At 51.9% G+C, this 17,331-nt stretch overlaps 1 protein-coding gene across 1 annotated transcript in view; it reads left to right on the forward strand.

The window, feature by feature from the left end:
- The window catches only part of NR5A2 (nuclear receptor subfamily 5 group A member 2), a gene marked incomplete at both ends in the record, with an annotated part of 122,755 nt that overhangs the window by 1,658 nt on the left and 103,766 nt on the right, over nt 1-17,331 (forward strand). Inside the window, 4 exon segments of the mRNA XM_079696441.1 lie at nt 9,476-9,511; nt 9,514-9,612; nt 13,669-13,787; nt 15,313-15,454. Coding sequence (XP_079552567.1) covers nt 9,476-9,511; nt 9,514-9,612; nt 13,669-13,787; nt 15,313-15,454 — 396 coding nt within the window.

Genomic DNA, 17,331 nt, shown 5'->3' on the forward strand with positions numbered 1-17,331 from the left:
CCGGAGCGTCGGCAGCCGGCGGGGCATCCGTCTAGCCCCGGAGGGATCGCTAGAGGATGAGCCTCAATAAGGCCCCAAAGGAGAAGCCCAGGGCCTCCGCGAGCCCGCCCCCGACACCCGAAACCTGTGCGGGCACTTCCGGGCGCCAGATCCTGGGGTGACAAAATAACAGTGAATTTTCCGGTTAAAAAAACCCCTCTTTCCGGATCTCAGTCGCAGCCACCGCCCCCTCCCGGCCCAGGCACACTCTCTCCCCCGTCCCCGGGTATTGCAGCCCCACGGTTGGTTGTGAGGTGTCCCCATTTTGAACATCTTGGTTACCCGGAGGCGGCTGCTGGCACTGAGGGTCGGTGTGTTCCACAGCGTAGCCTCCCGGGGGTGCTGGGGGCCATTCCCAGGGTTCTTGGCTAGACCGTCACCCGGAGGGACAGTGGAGCCATCAGGTCCTCCAGTGGGTCCCTGAAGGCCAGTTGCCTCTTGGATGGGGGTCTGACGGCCCCAGGCAGGCCCAGTGAGGAGAACCCACGGGTGCAGCTTATAGGGTCTGAGGTCCCGGTGGCTTTGATGGCACGTTGGGATGGAGTGGGGAGAGGTTCCCAAAACTAAGCCCAGTGTATGTACAGCTCAGTCAGGGTTTGACTTCTACATCAGCTCATTTGTGTTCTTCTGGGAAATGTGCCTCTGTTTATCTAAAAAGCTGTCTCTATGGGTCCTAGAGACATGGCATGACACTTTTCTTTTATGCACACTGGCGGTTCCATGAAAATTGCATGTAGACGTCTGTGCTCGTATCGAAAAGTGAAAATAAGATGCCGTTCCTTCTGCCTACCTGCAAGATAATCTGTGCAGTGTAAGAGCAGCAGACTTGGGTTACAACCAGATCGTTCCCCTAAAGTTCACTAGCTCTGGGATGCTGTCCAGATTCTTGGTTTCTGGCTTAGGCTTTTTTCTTTCTGACAAATGGGGTGATTTTACTGAATAGTACGCAGTACTACTTTGAGAGAGAGAATAAAGTACCTGTCTATGTCAGCCAAAGAGCCAAATCTGTGTGGTAGGAAACGTCATGTAACGAGTATTTATTGACCCTCTTGCAATGTGCTCAACGTTATGTTTGATTTGTATTAAATTTATGTAATTCTTCGAATTAAGTGCATTTTTGAAGAATATTATACAGTCCATATAATGTTGCATCCTGACCACAGGAGGTTCTGTCTGTGTGGCTAGGGGTACGTCATACACAGTGAAAGGCTGTCTTGAGACTGTGATATAAACGTTGCTATCTGGTCCCCTTAGCACTCTCGGAGTCTGATTTGATTCCAGTGATAACCTCCAGTAAGCTCTGTGCCCTTAAGATCTCTGGAAGTCAACGTCACACAGTGGAAAGTGAGAAAGCCTGTTATGTCACCAGAACCTCTAGCCAGCTTTATTTGCAGTGCTGTTTAGAACACCAGTTACCCAAGCCCATGGTCTGATTCTTGCTGCTGGGCTTAGGCAGCCAGTTCCCTCCAGGAAGCTAAGCCTCGGAGCCTTGTCTCCTTCCCGGCTCCTGCCCACTTTTGAAACAATGCATCTCAGATTCTCTTTGCTGGCCTGGATCCTCAATTGTGATGGGACTTAAAGAATTTCTTTAATGCCTCTTTTAATAAACCAAGAGAGATGTATGGATGAAGCCAGAACAGAGGCTTGGGAATGCTTTTTTTCTTTACTTGACCCCTCCACGCAGACACAAATGTCTAGGGTTATCTTGGACTCAGCCTTGAACTTGAGCTGAGCTAGAGAGGGGCTCTGGGACAGTCTCCGGCCAGTTTTCCAACCTCCCCAAACACCTCCAGGGATGCCCTATGCAGGGCAAGAGTCAGATGTCTTACTCCCCAAGTCCAGAACCTACCTCAGGATAAAGCTACTTATTTGAGGGTATGTCTTCACTCTTCGCCTTGCTGGAACATCTTCTCTGAGAAACCCACTTGGCTTCAAGGAACTTCAGGAGTTTGTCGGGCATTGTGTCTGGGAAGGGCCTGGGGAAGAGCTGAAATACGACCAGTGCATGAGAGATTGAGCCTGGGGAAACATGTGGACTGAAATTGACCAGACCGATCAATAAAGGCTGCCTCTTTCTCAGTCTTTGAGGAAGCTCTGTTATGTGTGTTTTTGCATGACTGACAAGTAAGAAAAGATATACTTTACTTTTAAACCTCAAATAAGATGAATATCTGCGGGTAACGTGATTGAGTCCTGAGGACTGTGTCAAACACTGCAAGATGGCGGCGTTGGCAGGAACCTCCCGCTGGAAGGATCCATTTTTAATGGTCCTTAGAATGGCTAGTGATTCCTTTCCCAGTTGTTTTCCTTATAGAGGATGGTTTGGGGGAAATTAGGGAGAAAGAGAAAGAACTGATATTAATAACAGTGTGGTGGGCTGCTCTTCTGACACGATCACCTGTGTATAAAGTTTATTTTGTTTAAAAAAAGTTTTCTTTGTGAGCCTTACTTTACTGATGAAGAAAAAAAAAATGGACTCGGAAAGGTCAAGTGATTTACCCAAGGTCACTCAGTTTATCAGAAGAGTGGGCTGTAAATAGAAATCATGGATGTGACTCTGAAATCCATGCTTTTTCCTCAAGGTAGTATCTTTTTGCTCTTGTTGATATAAAGAAATTATGATTACAAACAATGTATGTCTACTCAGACTTTCTTCCGAAAGGCATTTGGGGCTTAAGTAAGACGTTTGTCAATCGCTCTTTATCTTCCTCTTCAATCCGCAGTGGAAACCCCGAAGAATTTGGAAGGGTGGGCTGGGGCGTGGTGTATGGGTGGGGTGGAGCCATCTGGAGCCCTGAGAGCTGAGCAGAGATGGGGGGGCCGGGGGGTGGGGGGCAGGGAGGCACTTCTGGTCTCTGACTCTGGAATTTCCTGAAAGGGTCTCTGGAGTTTGACGTTGAGCTTGCAGTTCTGTGGCTTATGGTAGCAACTCGCGGGGCTCCTGAGTGGATGAAAGGGAAATTGAGAGGAAATTCACAGCATCCACTTGTTATAGAGTCCGTGATATGAGGACGGCAGGGAAATCACTCAAAATGAGTGAGTTTAGAGAGGACTTTTTATTCCTAAGAAACAAGCAAAGGTCTCCTGGGGGGAGGGCATAGGGAAAGAGGTAGTTTAAGCACCTCCTCCCCCGCCCTTTTAAAGCACTTTTGACAAAGCCGGGTGTGTCTCCTGCTGGGAGATGCTGGTCCCACGCCCGGCGCTAACGTTTTCCACAGTTAATGCTGCTGAGGCTTGGCTCTGGACTTCCGCAGCCTCAGGGCCCCAAACCTCCGCCGCCTCCAGCGGTGCCTATAGGATTGGAAAGAAAACTGCTCGGAACTCGCCACCAAGTCCCCGAAGCGACGCCCCACAGTGTCCAGACGAGAAATCCTGGGGGAAAGCGAAAGAATTCGTCCCCAAGGCTCGGTGCACGCTGGCCACCATCTCTTAACCACGAAAGTTGTCTGCAAGTTGGAAAAGGAGCTGACACCCTCCGAAAAGCGCGACCCGCGGCATCTCGGGGCCCCTAACACTCTCCCTACGCCCGCGCGGCAAGTCCCAAGGGGACGTGACCACCCCGAGTGCCCCCTTGCCAAACCCAGTCTTGCTCTGTTGTCCAGGAGGGACCTGAATTGCTCGACGGCCGCAGTTCTGCGGGTCCGGCACTCTTTGATCTTAAAAACCAGAACACCCTGCGCGGGGGCTCCCCTAAGGCCGGAGGCTCCCGATCCATCCCCGCGCGGCCACAGCCGGGGCCCCATTCGGAAGCTGAGCGTCACGTCGTCCCTTCCCTCATGAAGCTTCCAGTCTGGCCATATTCAATGGGATGTCAGCCTAGAATCACCTCGTGCTTAGATCTGAGTTCCCGGTCCAGGTTGGGGCGCGGGAGGGACCACGGGGGGGGAGTCGCCGTGTGAGCGTTCGCAGGGTTCACCCAGGGCTCGGTGGCCTGCAGGCGCCAGCGTCGTCCTCGAGAACGCCACTCGCTGTTCTGGTTTGTCCCGAGAATGGACAGGGATGGTTCCGAGAGTGGAGTCTCCAGTGCTGAGTTGGAGCTGACTCACATCTCCATTTCAATTACAGAGAGGAAGAGCTAGATTAGATTGGACCACCTACCCAAGGTTATTTCCCAGCCGGCTCCTTTCTCCAGACCGGATCTCCCCATTCACCTCGAAGGGCACCGGCTCGATCAAGGTGGGACGCGCCTAGACCCCTGGGCAGGGGCAACCCGCCCCAAAGAAAATGAAGTCTAAAAAGTTCTACAGGGAAGCCTTATTACCGAGAGCTGTAGATTCCGATAATACAGGCCAAAGTCTCCAAAAACCTCACATGTCCTTCAGGGAAAGGATGCGAGTTTGTTTGGAGGGGGTGGAGGAGTCTTGATTACCCAGATAAATGCGGCACCTTGCGTTTTCCTCGCTGGTAAAGACGGGGCCCTGATATACTAAGATACTCCCATAGTGACTGTGAATCAGTCGCCATTGGCTGGCCACCCCCTACCAGGCAGTCTTTCTCGGGGTAGAAGGTCTAGCTAGACTGGCCGCAGTTTTTCCTCCTGGACGACAGGCTGTTTACTCAGGCAGCAGAAAGGGATTTTTTTTTTTTTTAACATGACACGACTTCTCACCTATTCCAGTTTATTCTCTGAAAGCTTCGGCCAATTCGGTGCCCTTTGTTAATTTATATGTCTGCACTAAAATTTAACTTCTCTTTAAAAAAAAAAAAGTGCTTCGAACGCGGGGGTGGAGCGCCTAGAAGCGGGGGGTGGGGGGTAGCCCAGCACCACCCCCCTTCCCGGCTCCAGCTCAGCAGCGGAACTCTGGAGTTCTAGCTGAACTTGATTTTCAGAGGAAAGCAAAAGGGGCTTCTGATGGGCTTTTCGAATGGGAGGGGCGGAGAATTTAGGCAGAACCCGAGCTTCAGTAGACTGATAAACTTGTTTCTCTTTCCCCTCGGGCTATCCCGGCCTGGTTGTGGAGACTTTCGTGGGTGGGTGGGGGGAAATCTAGGTTTCTTTTGCGGCTAAAGAGTAGGCACGTGCTACGAGAAAAGTATTCTGGTTTCTCGAAAGCACCAAAAAGTAGGAATGGAGGAGGTGTTAGACATTGGTTCCAAGGATGTAGATTTGCAAGTTTCGTGCGGGGTTGGGCGGGTCGTGCTGGGTCGTGGCAGGCTTCTCCCACCCAGGCGGGCGGGAGACGTAGGTCTTCCACGCTGTAACTCCGGGGACCCGTGTCTGCCGAGCCCAGGAAACTTGAACCAGTCCTGAAAATCATGACCTCTTACGCCTTGGCAGACTGCACGCGGGAAGCGCGCGGGGCCGCACGACACTTCTCAGGTCAGGTCAAGGGCAGGCTGTTCCCGGCGCGCGCTCGGGAACGCGGCGCGGAGCCACGGGAAGGCGGCGGCGGGAGAGCAAGGCAGTCGCATCCTCGCGGGCGGGGAGCGCGAGACCCCCTCCGCTCCTGCCCGCGGGTGGACGGGGCGCACGGCCCCGTGGCGCTGAGTCTGGATAAAATATGCCAGGACTGCGCTTCTCGGGCTCATCAAGGCTGCGGGAGCCTCCCCGAGGCATCATCCTTTGTAATTGCAACCGTCAATCAACGCTCGAAGACTCAGTCAGAACCGGGAAGGACGAGCCTGGAGACCAGACCCGTAGGAAAGGAGGTGGAGGCGCGGGGGAAGCGGGGGGAAAGGGGAGCGAAGTTTGCCAGGAGTTGGCAGGGGGGCGGGGGAACGAGTTGAGAACGCGCGGGGCGGCTAAAGCCGGAGCGGTGTCGCCCGGCCTCGCGTCCCCACCGGTTAGTTACAAGTCCCGCAGCCGGGGTGGATTCCTAAGTGCGCTCCCACTAAGAGGCAGTCGGTGAAGACTTCCCCGGAGGAGGGTGGGAGGCGTCGGCCCGCCTGCCGGGGCTTTATCATTCCAAGGCAGTGGGTGTATCTCTCCGTGAACGCAGACCACCGCGAGCCGAGACGTTTAGACCACACAGGCCCAGTCCCCCATCCCCATCTCAGGTGCCTCCCCTCCTGGCGTCCGCTTCGCCCTCCCGCCTCGCGCGGAGGCCTCTGCCACCTGGAACCATCCCCAGGTAACCGACCCGGCACCGCGGGTGGGCTCGGGCACCTCCTCCCCCAGCGCTCCTTCCGCGAGGGTGCTCTGGGAGACGCCCAGGCCCATCCCAGGTCACGGGGCAAACGGGTCCTGGGCTCCAGTGGGGACCCCCAGCCCAGCGGAATTGAAGGGGCAAAGGACCAGAGTAAGTGCTGGGGGGGGAGGATGGGGGAAGGGTGCACTTGGAGGGCGGGAAGGAGCGCGAGGTCGGAAGCCGAGGCCTGCCCCCCGCCCTGCCTCTGCGTCTGCTCCCCTAAACCCCACTCAGAGCGCCCGGGGTAAAGGTGATTGTACTCTCGGGTCTCTCCCGCGGGAGATTTCCCGCCCTGTCCACCGAAGACGGGGTTTCGACGTCCCCCGAGGGGACCTGGCGAGGTCTGGGGACCTCGGGAGCTCCTGCGTTCCTGGAGCTGGAGGCCCGGAGCACTGGGGGCTCGGGGTTCCTTTGGTTCTCAGAAAGGGAAGTTTTCTCTCGGCTTGAGACCTCCTGCGCTTTCGGTGCCCGTTGGGCTCGCAGCTGACTAAGCAGAGCCGTCGGCCTGGACTAGAGCTTCAACTGTGGCTTCTCTTAAGGGAGGATTTTTAAAACCTTGACCCCAGCCCCTATTCTCCCGCCATCGCCGCTCGCTCTTGTGAGGAGACAAATGGATGCCAGCTGGCCCTTTGTCACCGTCACTCCAGGTGTCTGGGGGTGTGATGGGAGGGCAGACTGGCCTAGACGGAAGAGGTGTCAGGTGTGGCCTAAACAGGTCCCTTCTGGGGCTGAGGCTGGGCCCTGAACATAATCACAAAGTTTGCCTCCAGCCAGGTCAGGCTCAGCCCCAAGTCCCGGCAAAGATTTAGGCCACACTGCAAGTCCCTGGTGCTGTCAGACCCTCTATCTACTTCTTTCAGCTCTCCTAACCTCCTCCTCCCATCCCAGCAACCAGAGGGCCTTCCCTCCCACAGAGCTCCAGCCTGGTGTTGGGAAGGCGTTGCAAAAGTGCTCCCAGGGCTTCCCTGGTGGCGCAGTGGTTGAGAGTCCGCCTGCCGATGCAGGGGACACGGGTTCGTGCCCCGGTCTGGGAAGATCCCACATGCCGCAGAGCGGCTGGGCCCGTGAGCCATGGCTGCTGGGCCTGCGCGTCCGGAGCCTGTGCTCCGCAACGGGAGAGGCCACGGCAGTGAGAAGCCCACGTAATGCAAAAAAAAAAAAAAAAAAAAAGTGCTCCCATAGGCTGTTTGGTTGCTGTGGGATGAGGGTGCTCTTAAATTAAGGCTTTGTAATAAACTGATGCTCAAAGTTCACCTGCATCCATAAGGAAAGCGCACCGAGCACTGATCTGAGCCCTGAGACTTTATCCCCTTTTTGATTTTAATTCACAGTGATACTTCAAATAACTATAGGAAATCCTGCAAATGGACGGACTGTCACCAAAATCTGAGCATCTTAAGGGTCACTAGTTTGGCAACTTCAGCCCACTCCCCTTTACAAACTATGGGCAGCCCTCCCACCAAGTTTAAACATTTTCATGAAACCTGCAGATGCTACTAAAACTGAGATTTAAATAACTTAGATTCTGCATACTGCATGTTAAACAGCAAAATGACAAATCAGTTTCAGGAGGCAACAGTATCTGAATCGCCAGGCGTGGGGAGGTGATGAACGACCCATTTCATATAAGAGTGTAGATTATGCATGGCAATGACTGGAGTATTTTTCAAGTCTTCAAATACTGGACTGGCCAGTTTGACTGTGTGATCTCTATACCATTCAAGTAGAATAAATTCAGAGCCTTTGAGATTCAAATTCACCCCCTTGTGGGTGGACTCTGATCATTACCCGGTCTCACAGCAGACACTGAATATGAGGCATTTCACATGCAGTCAGGAGGCTGGAGAGAAAAAAAAAATGTTTTCATCGTGTTGCGATGAGATCTGAAAACTTTGAAGATGGGGCTGGGCGGGTGGAGGAATAGCTTGCATAACAGATGGTTCTTTAAAACTTTTTTTAAAGTGCGGGGCCTCTGGGCCTCATGTGGATCGTCCCACCCAAGAGGCAGCAAAATGAAAAAGAAAGCTCAGGCTGCTCTTTGCATTCTATATGGAAACCCAGTTCACCAAAATTTAGGAAGTCTGCCGCCAAGATAATCTTGGGCTCGAGGAGGCGGGGTGGTGTTTATAAGTGAGAGAAGGAACTGGGGAAGAATGGGGAAACGGGGATAGCCGTTCAGATTCCCGGCGACACGGCTGTCCCCTCGGTGAGCAGGTGAACCGTGACGCTCCGCCACTCCCGGGGGCCCGCGGACTGAGCGCCGAGGGGAACGAGGCCGGGAGGCCCTCGAGAGCAGGCCAGCTCTTCTGTTCATTTCTGCGTTGTTTAAATGTGTTTAACTCCTCCTGCAGCCGCTCACCCGGCGCACACGGGGGGCGCCCCCTCACCCCCAACTCCCACTCGCGTCCCTCTGGCTTCCCCTCTGCGCGCGGACACCTCCGCCCGAGCTTCTCCTTGGCCGCCGCGCTCAGACAGAGGTCGCCTCTCACCCGCCGTTAAGACCCGCTGCGTGCGCATCCCCCGCCCCGGGCCTGGGTGGGGTAGGAGGGGGCGAGGCGGGGTGAAGAGGTTGGGGCAGGCGAGGGGACTGGAGCCTGCGCCTCGTCCTCATTGGCTGGCGCCTGGTGTCCGACCCGAGTCCGGAGCCCGCGTCCCCATTCACTGTCATCACCCCTCATCCCGTCTTGCCCCTGCCCAGCCCCACTCACCTCCCTTCTCCTCCTCTTCCTCCCCTTCTCCTTCCCAGCTTCGCCTCCCCGGGCTGGAGAGTAGACGAAGCGACAGAGGGAGGCTGGAACTTCCTAACTCCAAGCCTGATAGCGAGCGGGAGGGAAGCAGAGACGGGGAAGGGGCGGAGAGGAGAGGAAAGGCGAGGAGGGAGAGGAGAGTGAAGCCAGAGAAAGCGCGCGCGAGAGACCCTGCGGATCCCGAGCGCTGGGCGGCGGAGGGCGGGGTGCGGGCTGCCCGAGCCGAGCCGTCCGGGAGCAGCGGCACCGCCGCTGCGGCAGCAGGTCGGCCGCCGCCTCCGCTGCGCGCCCGGAGCTCGGCCGTACGCGCGTTCGCGCCCCGGGCAGCTGCGCCCTTGCCGAGCCGGACCGGGGCGCCCGGACGCGGTCTTCGCCTGCAGCCTGCTGCCTCCTCCTCGCGGTTCGGGGGCGGCTCGGGAGCCGCGAGCCTGGACGGGGCTCAGGGGTCCTGACGGCAGCCCCGGAGGCGGCGGAGGCGCGCTCCTGCCGGCGGGCGAGGAAGCAGCCACCCGGTCGCCCCCTCCTTCCCGGCGGAGTTGAAGCTGTGCGGCCGGCGTCCAGGTGCTGGGCTTCCGGACCGGCACGGACCCCCTACCCCGCCCGCGGCCGCCTTGTCATGCTGCCCAAAGTGGAGACGGAAGCTCTGGGACTGGCTCGGTCGCATGGGGAACAGGGGCAGATGCCGGAAAACATGCAAGGTAAGGAGGCGCTCGCGGCGCTTGGCTCCCGCGGCTCCAGCGCCCCGGGCTCGCCCCGCGGGCTGCAGCCGCCCGCCCAGCGCGGGCGCTTGACTGGCCGCCGAGCGCTGGTCGCCGCGGGGCTGCGGGGCTGCGGGGCGGCGCGCGGGCGTCGGGCCCCTTCCCCAGGGGCAGGCATAAAAGTTTATGGCTCTTGAACAATGCGGGGCGGGGATTTTCCAAGCAATGCCTAATTGGCCACTTCTAATTAAGAAAAGAGGCTTCGAGCTCTGGCTACAAGAACGGGGCAGCTTCAGGCTAAAGATCTTATTATTCTAAAGATCATTCTAAGGGACGGAATGTCTCGCGGGAAACCCGAGCAGGTTCCCAGTCGTTGGAATCGGCGGGAACTTGAACCTGAGCTCTTGAGCGGTGGAAGAGCACTGCCTGGGAAAGTCAACTGCAGAGAGAGATGGAGCCTCGGGGAGAGCGGGCTTAGCGGTGTTAGGACGCACGGGCACCCCACAGCCCAGGCGCACCCAGGGAGCCGGCTCGAATTTGAACAACTTCATAAAACTGCAGGCAGAACTGGAGAGAACCAGTTATTCCCAGCCCATCCTCTGGCCGGGCGCTGCGGAGTGAGTGTGGGACGGGGGCGGCGGTTGAGCCTCAAGCTCTTCTGTCTGAGACCTGGGAAACTGGAAGGCCTTTTTCATTTTCCAGCTTTTGATAGCTAACAACAACAGCAAAAAAAAAAAAAAAAAAAAAAAAAAAAGCAAATCCCGTAGGCTGTATTTTCGCCGCATTCCAAAATAAGCGACTCTAGATCTGGCCGTATTGAGCCCTTCAGAAGTTTATCGCAGTTGCTCGGGGCCGGGGAGGGAACAATGCTAGGAAAAGTCACCGGTGCCCTTCCATGCTCGCCCCTGCCAGCGCGCAGGATGTGCGGGCCGGCGGGCCTGTGATCCCGGAACGCTTCCTGCCATCCCCTTGAACGAACTTGAAAGGGCCGGGGAGGCGTTGAGAGCAGAGTTCAGGGCTGGTGCACGCGGCTGTGCGGGAGAGGCGGCGCTGGGCCCGGGGCCTGAGGTCGCCCCTCTGCTTTGAGAAGAGGGGGCGGCGGGAAGGCGTGCGTCCTGCTGGTGGGGTCGGATACCGCTCGCGGATCCTGGGGCCCCGCTCAGCCTCCAGGGAGGGCCGTGGACGTCCCCTGGGCCCGAGACCCTAGAGTCCAACTTGTAGGTTGGCTGCCGAGGGGACCCGGTTGGCCCAAAGAGGCTTTCCCTCTGACACCTGGGATTCCGCGAAGGGGGGCGCGGGGGAAGCGGCGCCGGGGAGCTGCCTCCGAGACCCTCCGCCGCCAGCTACCGCGAAGGACTATCCTTTGGGCGTCCTTGGGGCCGGCGAGATTCTTGGGCCAAGGGGAAGTTTCTGCTTCTCCTTACCGCGCGCTTTTCTGGGCTACTCGGGAAAAGCAGCGGAGGGAGAACCTGGAACAGGAAGCCGGGGAGGCAAGAATCAGGGTTTGGGGGGAGGTGGGAGGGAGATGCCATTGCAATATTTCCTTTGTAGAATTCGAGAGGGGCGTTCTCGACCCGACCTCCTGCCCCAGAGCAGAAAGCTGGCTTTCCCTGGTGCCTAGGGCTCCAGGAAGCCTCCGGCCGCTGGCTCAGCCCCGGGGTCGAAAGCGGGTGGGCAGCGCCCGGGCGAGGCTTCCTCCATCCAGGCCACGCGGCCTGCGCCGGAGGGGAGCCCCCGCGGAAGGCACCCCAGGACCAGGCTCGCTTTGGTCTCGGCCGGGAACGCACCGCCGTCCGACCCGCGGGGCGGGGGGCCGGGGGGCAGAAAGAGGACCCGCTACCGGGTCCCGGGACAGTTCGGGGAACTTGTCCGCGCGCCTCTGAGGCCTTCGCTGTCCAAGGCCCCACCGCTCCCTCTACTTTCTCAAGACCGGGACTTATTTGCTCGGATGCACTCCATGCTCGAAACGCTAACTTGGGTTAACAGCACCTGGGCGCTTCTGAAAGGTGCCCCGGTCTCGCACCGCAGCGTCGGTCTCCCCACACGGCCTCTGCCTTTGAATTTTCCAAGACGGTCCCAGCCCCAGCCCCAGTCTTTTGGGTGTCGGATCCCCGAGGCGCGCACCGGGTCCCCTTGGAAACGGTTGCCTCTCCGAGCCTCTCAGAGGCGAAGTTAAAGTTTACTTTGTTGGCGAAAGGGGGAGGGAGAAGAGAACACACTTGGTAAAGCACACCTTTTTCCGTCCCTAAAACGTGCCTCAAGACAATAGTCACGAGCTTTAGGAGGGATGGGGCTATTAAACTTCTGGAAGTCTCAGCCTCGGCCAAACCCCCAGGTTCCCCAAACGTGAGCGCGGCCCTCTCAGGGCACCGCCGGGAGGACTGCGCTCTGCATCTCTTTATTTCTGTTTCTCGGAGCCCACACGTCTGCCTCGGCTGGAACATCTCTTCCCGGGACACACACCCCCCCGCCCAAACTCTGGCTAACTCACCCAGGTTTATGCCCCAGCCCAGGGCTCTGAGTCCCTGGGAGAGAGCCGGCCCCACGCTGCCGGTCGCGGCTCAGCCGAGAAGCGCTGCAAGGAAGGACCCTCACCCCGACGGCCCTTTCCGGAGGCCCCCAGAATCCGTAAAGAAAATAGAACTTTATTTTAAAGAGAAAAAAAAATCAGTGATCATTGGCAAGGAGAGGCCCCTATGGTGATAGAGCGGCCGAGTACTGTGGGGCTGGGCTGGGGGCTGTTTCTCCCTTTCCTATTTGGTAAACAAATCAGAGGAAGCTTCTGCCCGGCCCTCGGTTCCCCATCCACCCCCTCCCGCCCCGCCCCGCCCCCTGCAAATGCCACTGATTAACTTAAAACAAACTTGACTGGGGCGTTTGTGCGCCTGTGTGTAGCCGAAAGTTGAGCAAGGGGCGAGAGGCGAATGCGCCCGGGGTTTCACCGGAGGTGCCGGGAGGCTGCGGGCGGCGGCCGGGCTGCGCGGACCTGCCCTCGGGATCCGTCCCCTGCGGCGCGCGCTGCGAGGCTCGATCGGCGAGGACCGAGTCTCCGGGAGGGACCGGATCAGGTATTAACTGGGGTCTCCTGGCCACTGCCTCTGCTATGCAGTTTATCCATCTTGGCGCTGTGAAGACGCCTTCGCGGTGCTGCGTCGGAAGGAAGGCCGGTTACCCGATCCCTGCAGGGAGCCGCTCAGAGCCGCGGCCTGATTTCTGTTTAACAGGGCGAACTCGAGGTGTTTATATTTTGCGGTGATGATCGGAAACATGTGAGGTTCATTAAACGACTTCAGTACTTTGCGACGAAACCAAACCCTCGTGTGTATCTTTTCCCTTCCTTCTTTTTCTTCTTCTTCTTCTTCTTCTTTTTTTATGGGGTCCGGGCGTCCTGCCTTTTGCCTTTTTATTTTGATAGGAGATTTTTGAAAAGTGTGGAGGGGAAAGCCCTATCAATACGTAACTGAATGTTTGGATTAATCTAACAGACCTGAACGCTGGGAGCCGCAGGCTGTGGTTAAATTGGGGCTGCTGAGAAGGTTTCTGGGGGCGTCCGTTCCCCTGCCAAGTGTTTGCATATTGGTGTTGCTTTCCCCAAACACCCTTATAGTTCGGTGGACTTTGAGCAAACTCATTCCAGTGGGAGGATAATGCCGTGTGCTCCTTTCTCTCCCTTAGGCAAAGGTGACACTTTGGAACTTAACCTCAAGGAGGTTTAAAAGAAATTCGAAGTTGTTACTTTATGCAATTCGTGTTTCTATTCTGATCTGTTGCTTTGCAGAGGTAGGGGGACTCGTGTTCAACAGTGGTCAGCTTAAGAATTTTTAACGCAAGAAATTAGAATTATTTTTAAATTAAAAGAATGCAAAGCGCATGCCAAAAGATGTTTTACTTCCACTGTATGAAAATAGCTCTCTGCGGTACATCTGGGTAAAACATTTTTATTTTCTATTTTACCTGGTGATGTTTGCCCACCAGCCACCAAAATGGTTTTTATTGCAGGATTAAAGCCTACCTAGTAAATTAATTGGATATGTGCGTGCATTTCTCTTGTTTCAGTGTCTCAGTTTAAAATGGTGAATTACTCCTATGATGAAGATCTCGAGGAACTCTGTCCTGTTTGTGGAGATAAAGTGTCTGGGTACCATTATGGGCTCCTCACCTGTGAAAGCTGCAAGGTTTGCCTTCTACGTTGCTACCTGAGAAATATAATGCTCAAAACCAAAATAAACCATTGGATTACTTCTTAAAGCTAAATACAGGCTGTCTTTTTTGTACCCAATTAAAAATGAGAGAGGGAATGAGTGAGTCTTAGTGAGATGATTCTTAGAAATATGTGTCCAATTTAACTCAAAAGGCAAAGAGATTTATGCTGTTTAGGAAACTTTGCCAGTCTCATGGCTTGAAAATAGTTTATGGTAGGAAGGTGATAGAGCTGTACAAAGACTTCTATTTCTAACGGTCCAAAGTATTGATTTTGCTTGACTTATATATATTTAAAGCATCGTTGTTCTTGAGAGCGAACATGACAAAGTATTTCCCGAATACATTTTAACTTCAGAGTATTCTGTGCTACACGTCCAAACATTTTTTACCCACAGACATAAAGGTCTAAATTCCCAACTGCATGATTTCATCCTGATTTATTCCAAAAATAATTTTTAAGATTTTTTTGAAATCTATATCATAAAGAATTAGAAACCAGATCTTAAGTTTATAATAAGAGTAGTTTTCATAAATATATTATATGACCTATTTAAATGCAAGAAATGTTAATATGTAAGATGTACTGTATTATTACTTACAATGTCAACTATACATTAAGGATTTATCTCAGACCTTTTTCATATATTCCCAGTAAACTTGATACCCCCTATTTTTCAACATTTTTAAAAGTAGAAAACTCAGTACAATTACTTAAACCACTGCCAAGAAAATCCCTTATTTCCTTATAACAAAGTAAGATGGTTTCACTTTGTGGCTAGTAGGACAAACAGAATATACCATCCAAGCTGTTATTATGTTACAAAGCTACAGATTTTATTTTTGATTAATTCTTGTGGGTGAAATATAAGGAAGGCATACACTCTGCTAAAATTCAGCTCTTTGCTATATATGCTTTTTTCCCTCAATGAGTTTCACCTTTTTCTTTACACAGTTCTCCAACTTGAATGTATTCCAATGGAATTATGAACATTTTCCCATTTTATTCTTTAAATCCTTTTGCTTTTAACTATCTAGTGCTGACATTTGTAAAAAATCTGAGGTGTTTTGCTATTCCATTTTTCCATCGCTATTTTACAGTAGTTTGCCACTGAAATTGTATCAGACTACTTGAAAACAGTGCCGCTCTCTCTATAAGTGCCTTATCTGGAATATGAAGGTTAATAGGAAAACAGATTTTCTTCAAAAAATTACTGGTTAATATGCATGTATTTTTCCCTGAGTGTTGAGATAAGATGGTGTGTAGCTAAAGCTCCCCAAGATTTGATGCGATTCTTGAAATATAACTCTGATGCCAGAAAAATCTCTACCATAGCCTGGTTTTGGAGGGTTGATCTTGTTAAAATGTAAAACAAACCACAGAACCACATAAGGGCTCAAACGGTGCAATGAAAAGATTTACTGGTGATTTCCTTAAAATGAAACAATGGAAGAGGCGGGTGTTAGCTTGATAATATGTCTCACTATTTTCTCTTATAGGGCTTTTTTAAGCGAACAGTCCAAAATAATAAAAGGTACACGTGTATAGAAAACCAGAACTGCCAAATTGACAAGACACAGAGAAAGCGCTGTCCTTACTGTCGATTTCAAAAATGTCTGAGTGTTGGAATGAAGCTAGAAGGTAAGTTTTTTCTAAAGACCACTGCCTGTTAAAACTCTCCAAGGACATCAGATTTAAAACAACATTGTACTTATAACATGGTAACAGTATTTTCCTAGTCTTTTAACACTATTGACAGTAAGATCTTTTGATGTTTTGTCAGCAGAATAGTCCGAGTCTCATTTAAATGCTGGTGAAATTTACTAGGAAAAAAATTCTAATACCAGAGTTTCGCCTTCTCACCTCTTTTCTTAGTTTGAGGAACAGATGCATTTCATAGGTTAGATGAAAGGTCATGTTAGATGAAAGCAAGACTAACATGATTCAGCTGAAAACAGGTAAAAATAATTTGCCAAAATATTTTTTTAAATCTAAGTTTTCAAATCGGGATGCCCTAGTATAAAAGTTTTATTTTAATCTTTTTAAATAGGTATGCTTGTCATAATTGTTACTATTAGTTTCATGATTCCTGAACAAGAGTTAAAGCCTTTAATTATAAAAAGATTTTCTCATGTAGAGTATCATTTTTGATTGTGTGGGAAAACACGTTTCTTTTTTTCTAAGATGATGACTGAGTCTGCAAAATAAAAAAAATTTTTTTGAGAAGCAGGAAACATAAAAAATAATGAACCATTACATCGGTAGCATTGGTTTGACAAAAACAAGAGAATGGTTCCTCAAAAGCCACATTAAACTTTATGTTGAAAAAGTAGAACCTGCACATACGATGTACAGATTGGCAGGAAGTAACGTTTAATATGTGACTTCTGTAAATCATTTGTAATTCATGGACTGTTATGGTGTGTCGCTGTTTTTCAGCCTCTGACCTACTGACTTTCCAGAGATTAAATATATTGTAAATAAAGTAATAAGAAGTGATACAGATCCCTGAGATGTGCCAGATACAGGAGTGCATTTTATTTGATCAGTGAGGCACAGACTAGTCGTGTTTGGGGCTTTTCTGTTGTGTGGCACTCAGACTTAATGGCAATACTCAAAAAATTTCAGATAAGTCTGCTGAATTGCTAATAGGTTCTTTCCCAATAGAAGTAGCCACTTGGGTTATCAGGAGGACTGTTAAGTCAGTGTTGCTTTAAGAGGAGATTGAGAAAAGAAGTAACTGATTCTTGTTAATTTCTTTATTACCAATCCCTGTATTATTTTCCAAATGGCAAAACAATGTGGTAGATACTTACTTACTATAGTAGAGACTCAGAAGATAAAATGTTAAAAATTAAATGTTGTGATTGCATATGATGTCATTTGATTCCTTTTTTTTAACAAAGGGAAAAGGTTACATTTCTTTACCTTAAAAAGTGTGCTTTCTTAACAGTAAGTCACTTGCAATGCATGCTCATGCTTTGTTCACAGTGATATGAAACAATTAAATATTCAATAAATTATCATCCAGATGAAAAACTCTTTATTATCTTGTGCAGTGCTCTGGATACCTAGCATTCACAATAAATTTTTAATGCTATACTAATCCTAAGATAAAAAGCTCAAAAACTTAACCTCCAGCAATTTCAATATGTCACAAGCTGTCAGAGGTTGCTGGGTCCTATCTAATTGCCACTGGCCACCATGAGCTAGGAGAGTCCTGCTAAGTAAATTACTAGACGTGGCCCCAGACGCCACATAGCATCGTGACGGTGGACCGTTTTGACAGCTTCTGAAATGAATTTTCTTTAATTATGTCCAGTTCTGCTTAAATGGAAAACAATAACCAGTGGCTACCTGATGTGTGCAAGTCCAGGTGAGGATGATTTTCCAAGAAGAGCATGTACCTAACACTTTTGCAGCAAATTAACCAAAAGACTTTGCGAGAGGAAGGTGTTCAAAGGAAAAATAGTCACAGTTTAATCCAGAAATGGCTCCTTTGATTTTTTTTTTCCCCT

The sequence above is a fragment of the Hyperoodon ampullatus genome (genome assembly GCF_949752795.1).
Source record: "Hyperoodon ampullatus genome assembly, chromosome: 2".
Classification (NCBI taxonomy): domain Eukaryota; kingdom Metazoa; phylum Chordata; class Mammalia; order Artiodactyla; family Ziphiidae; genus Hyperoodon; species Hyperoodon ampullatus.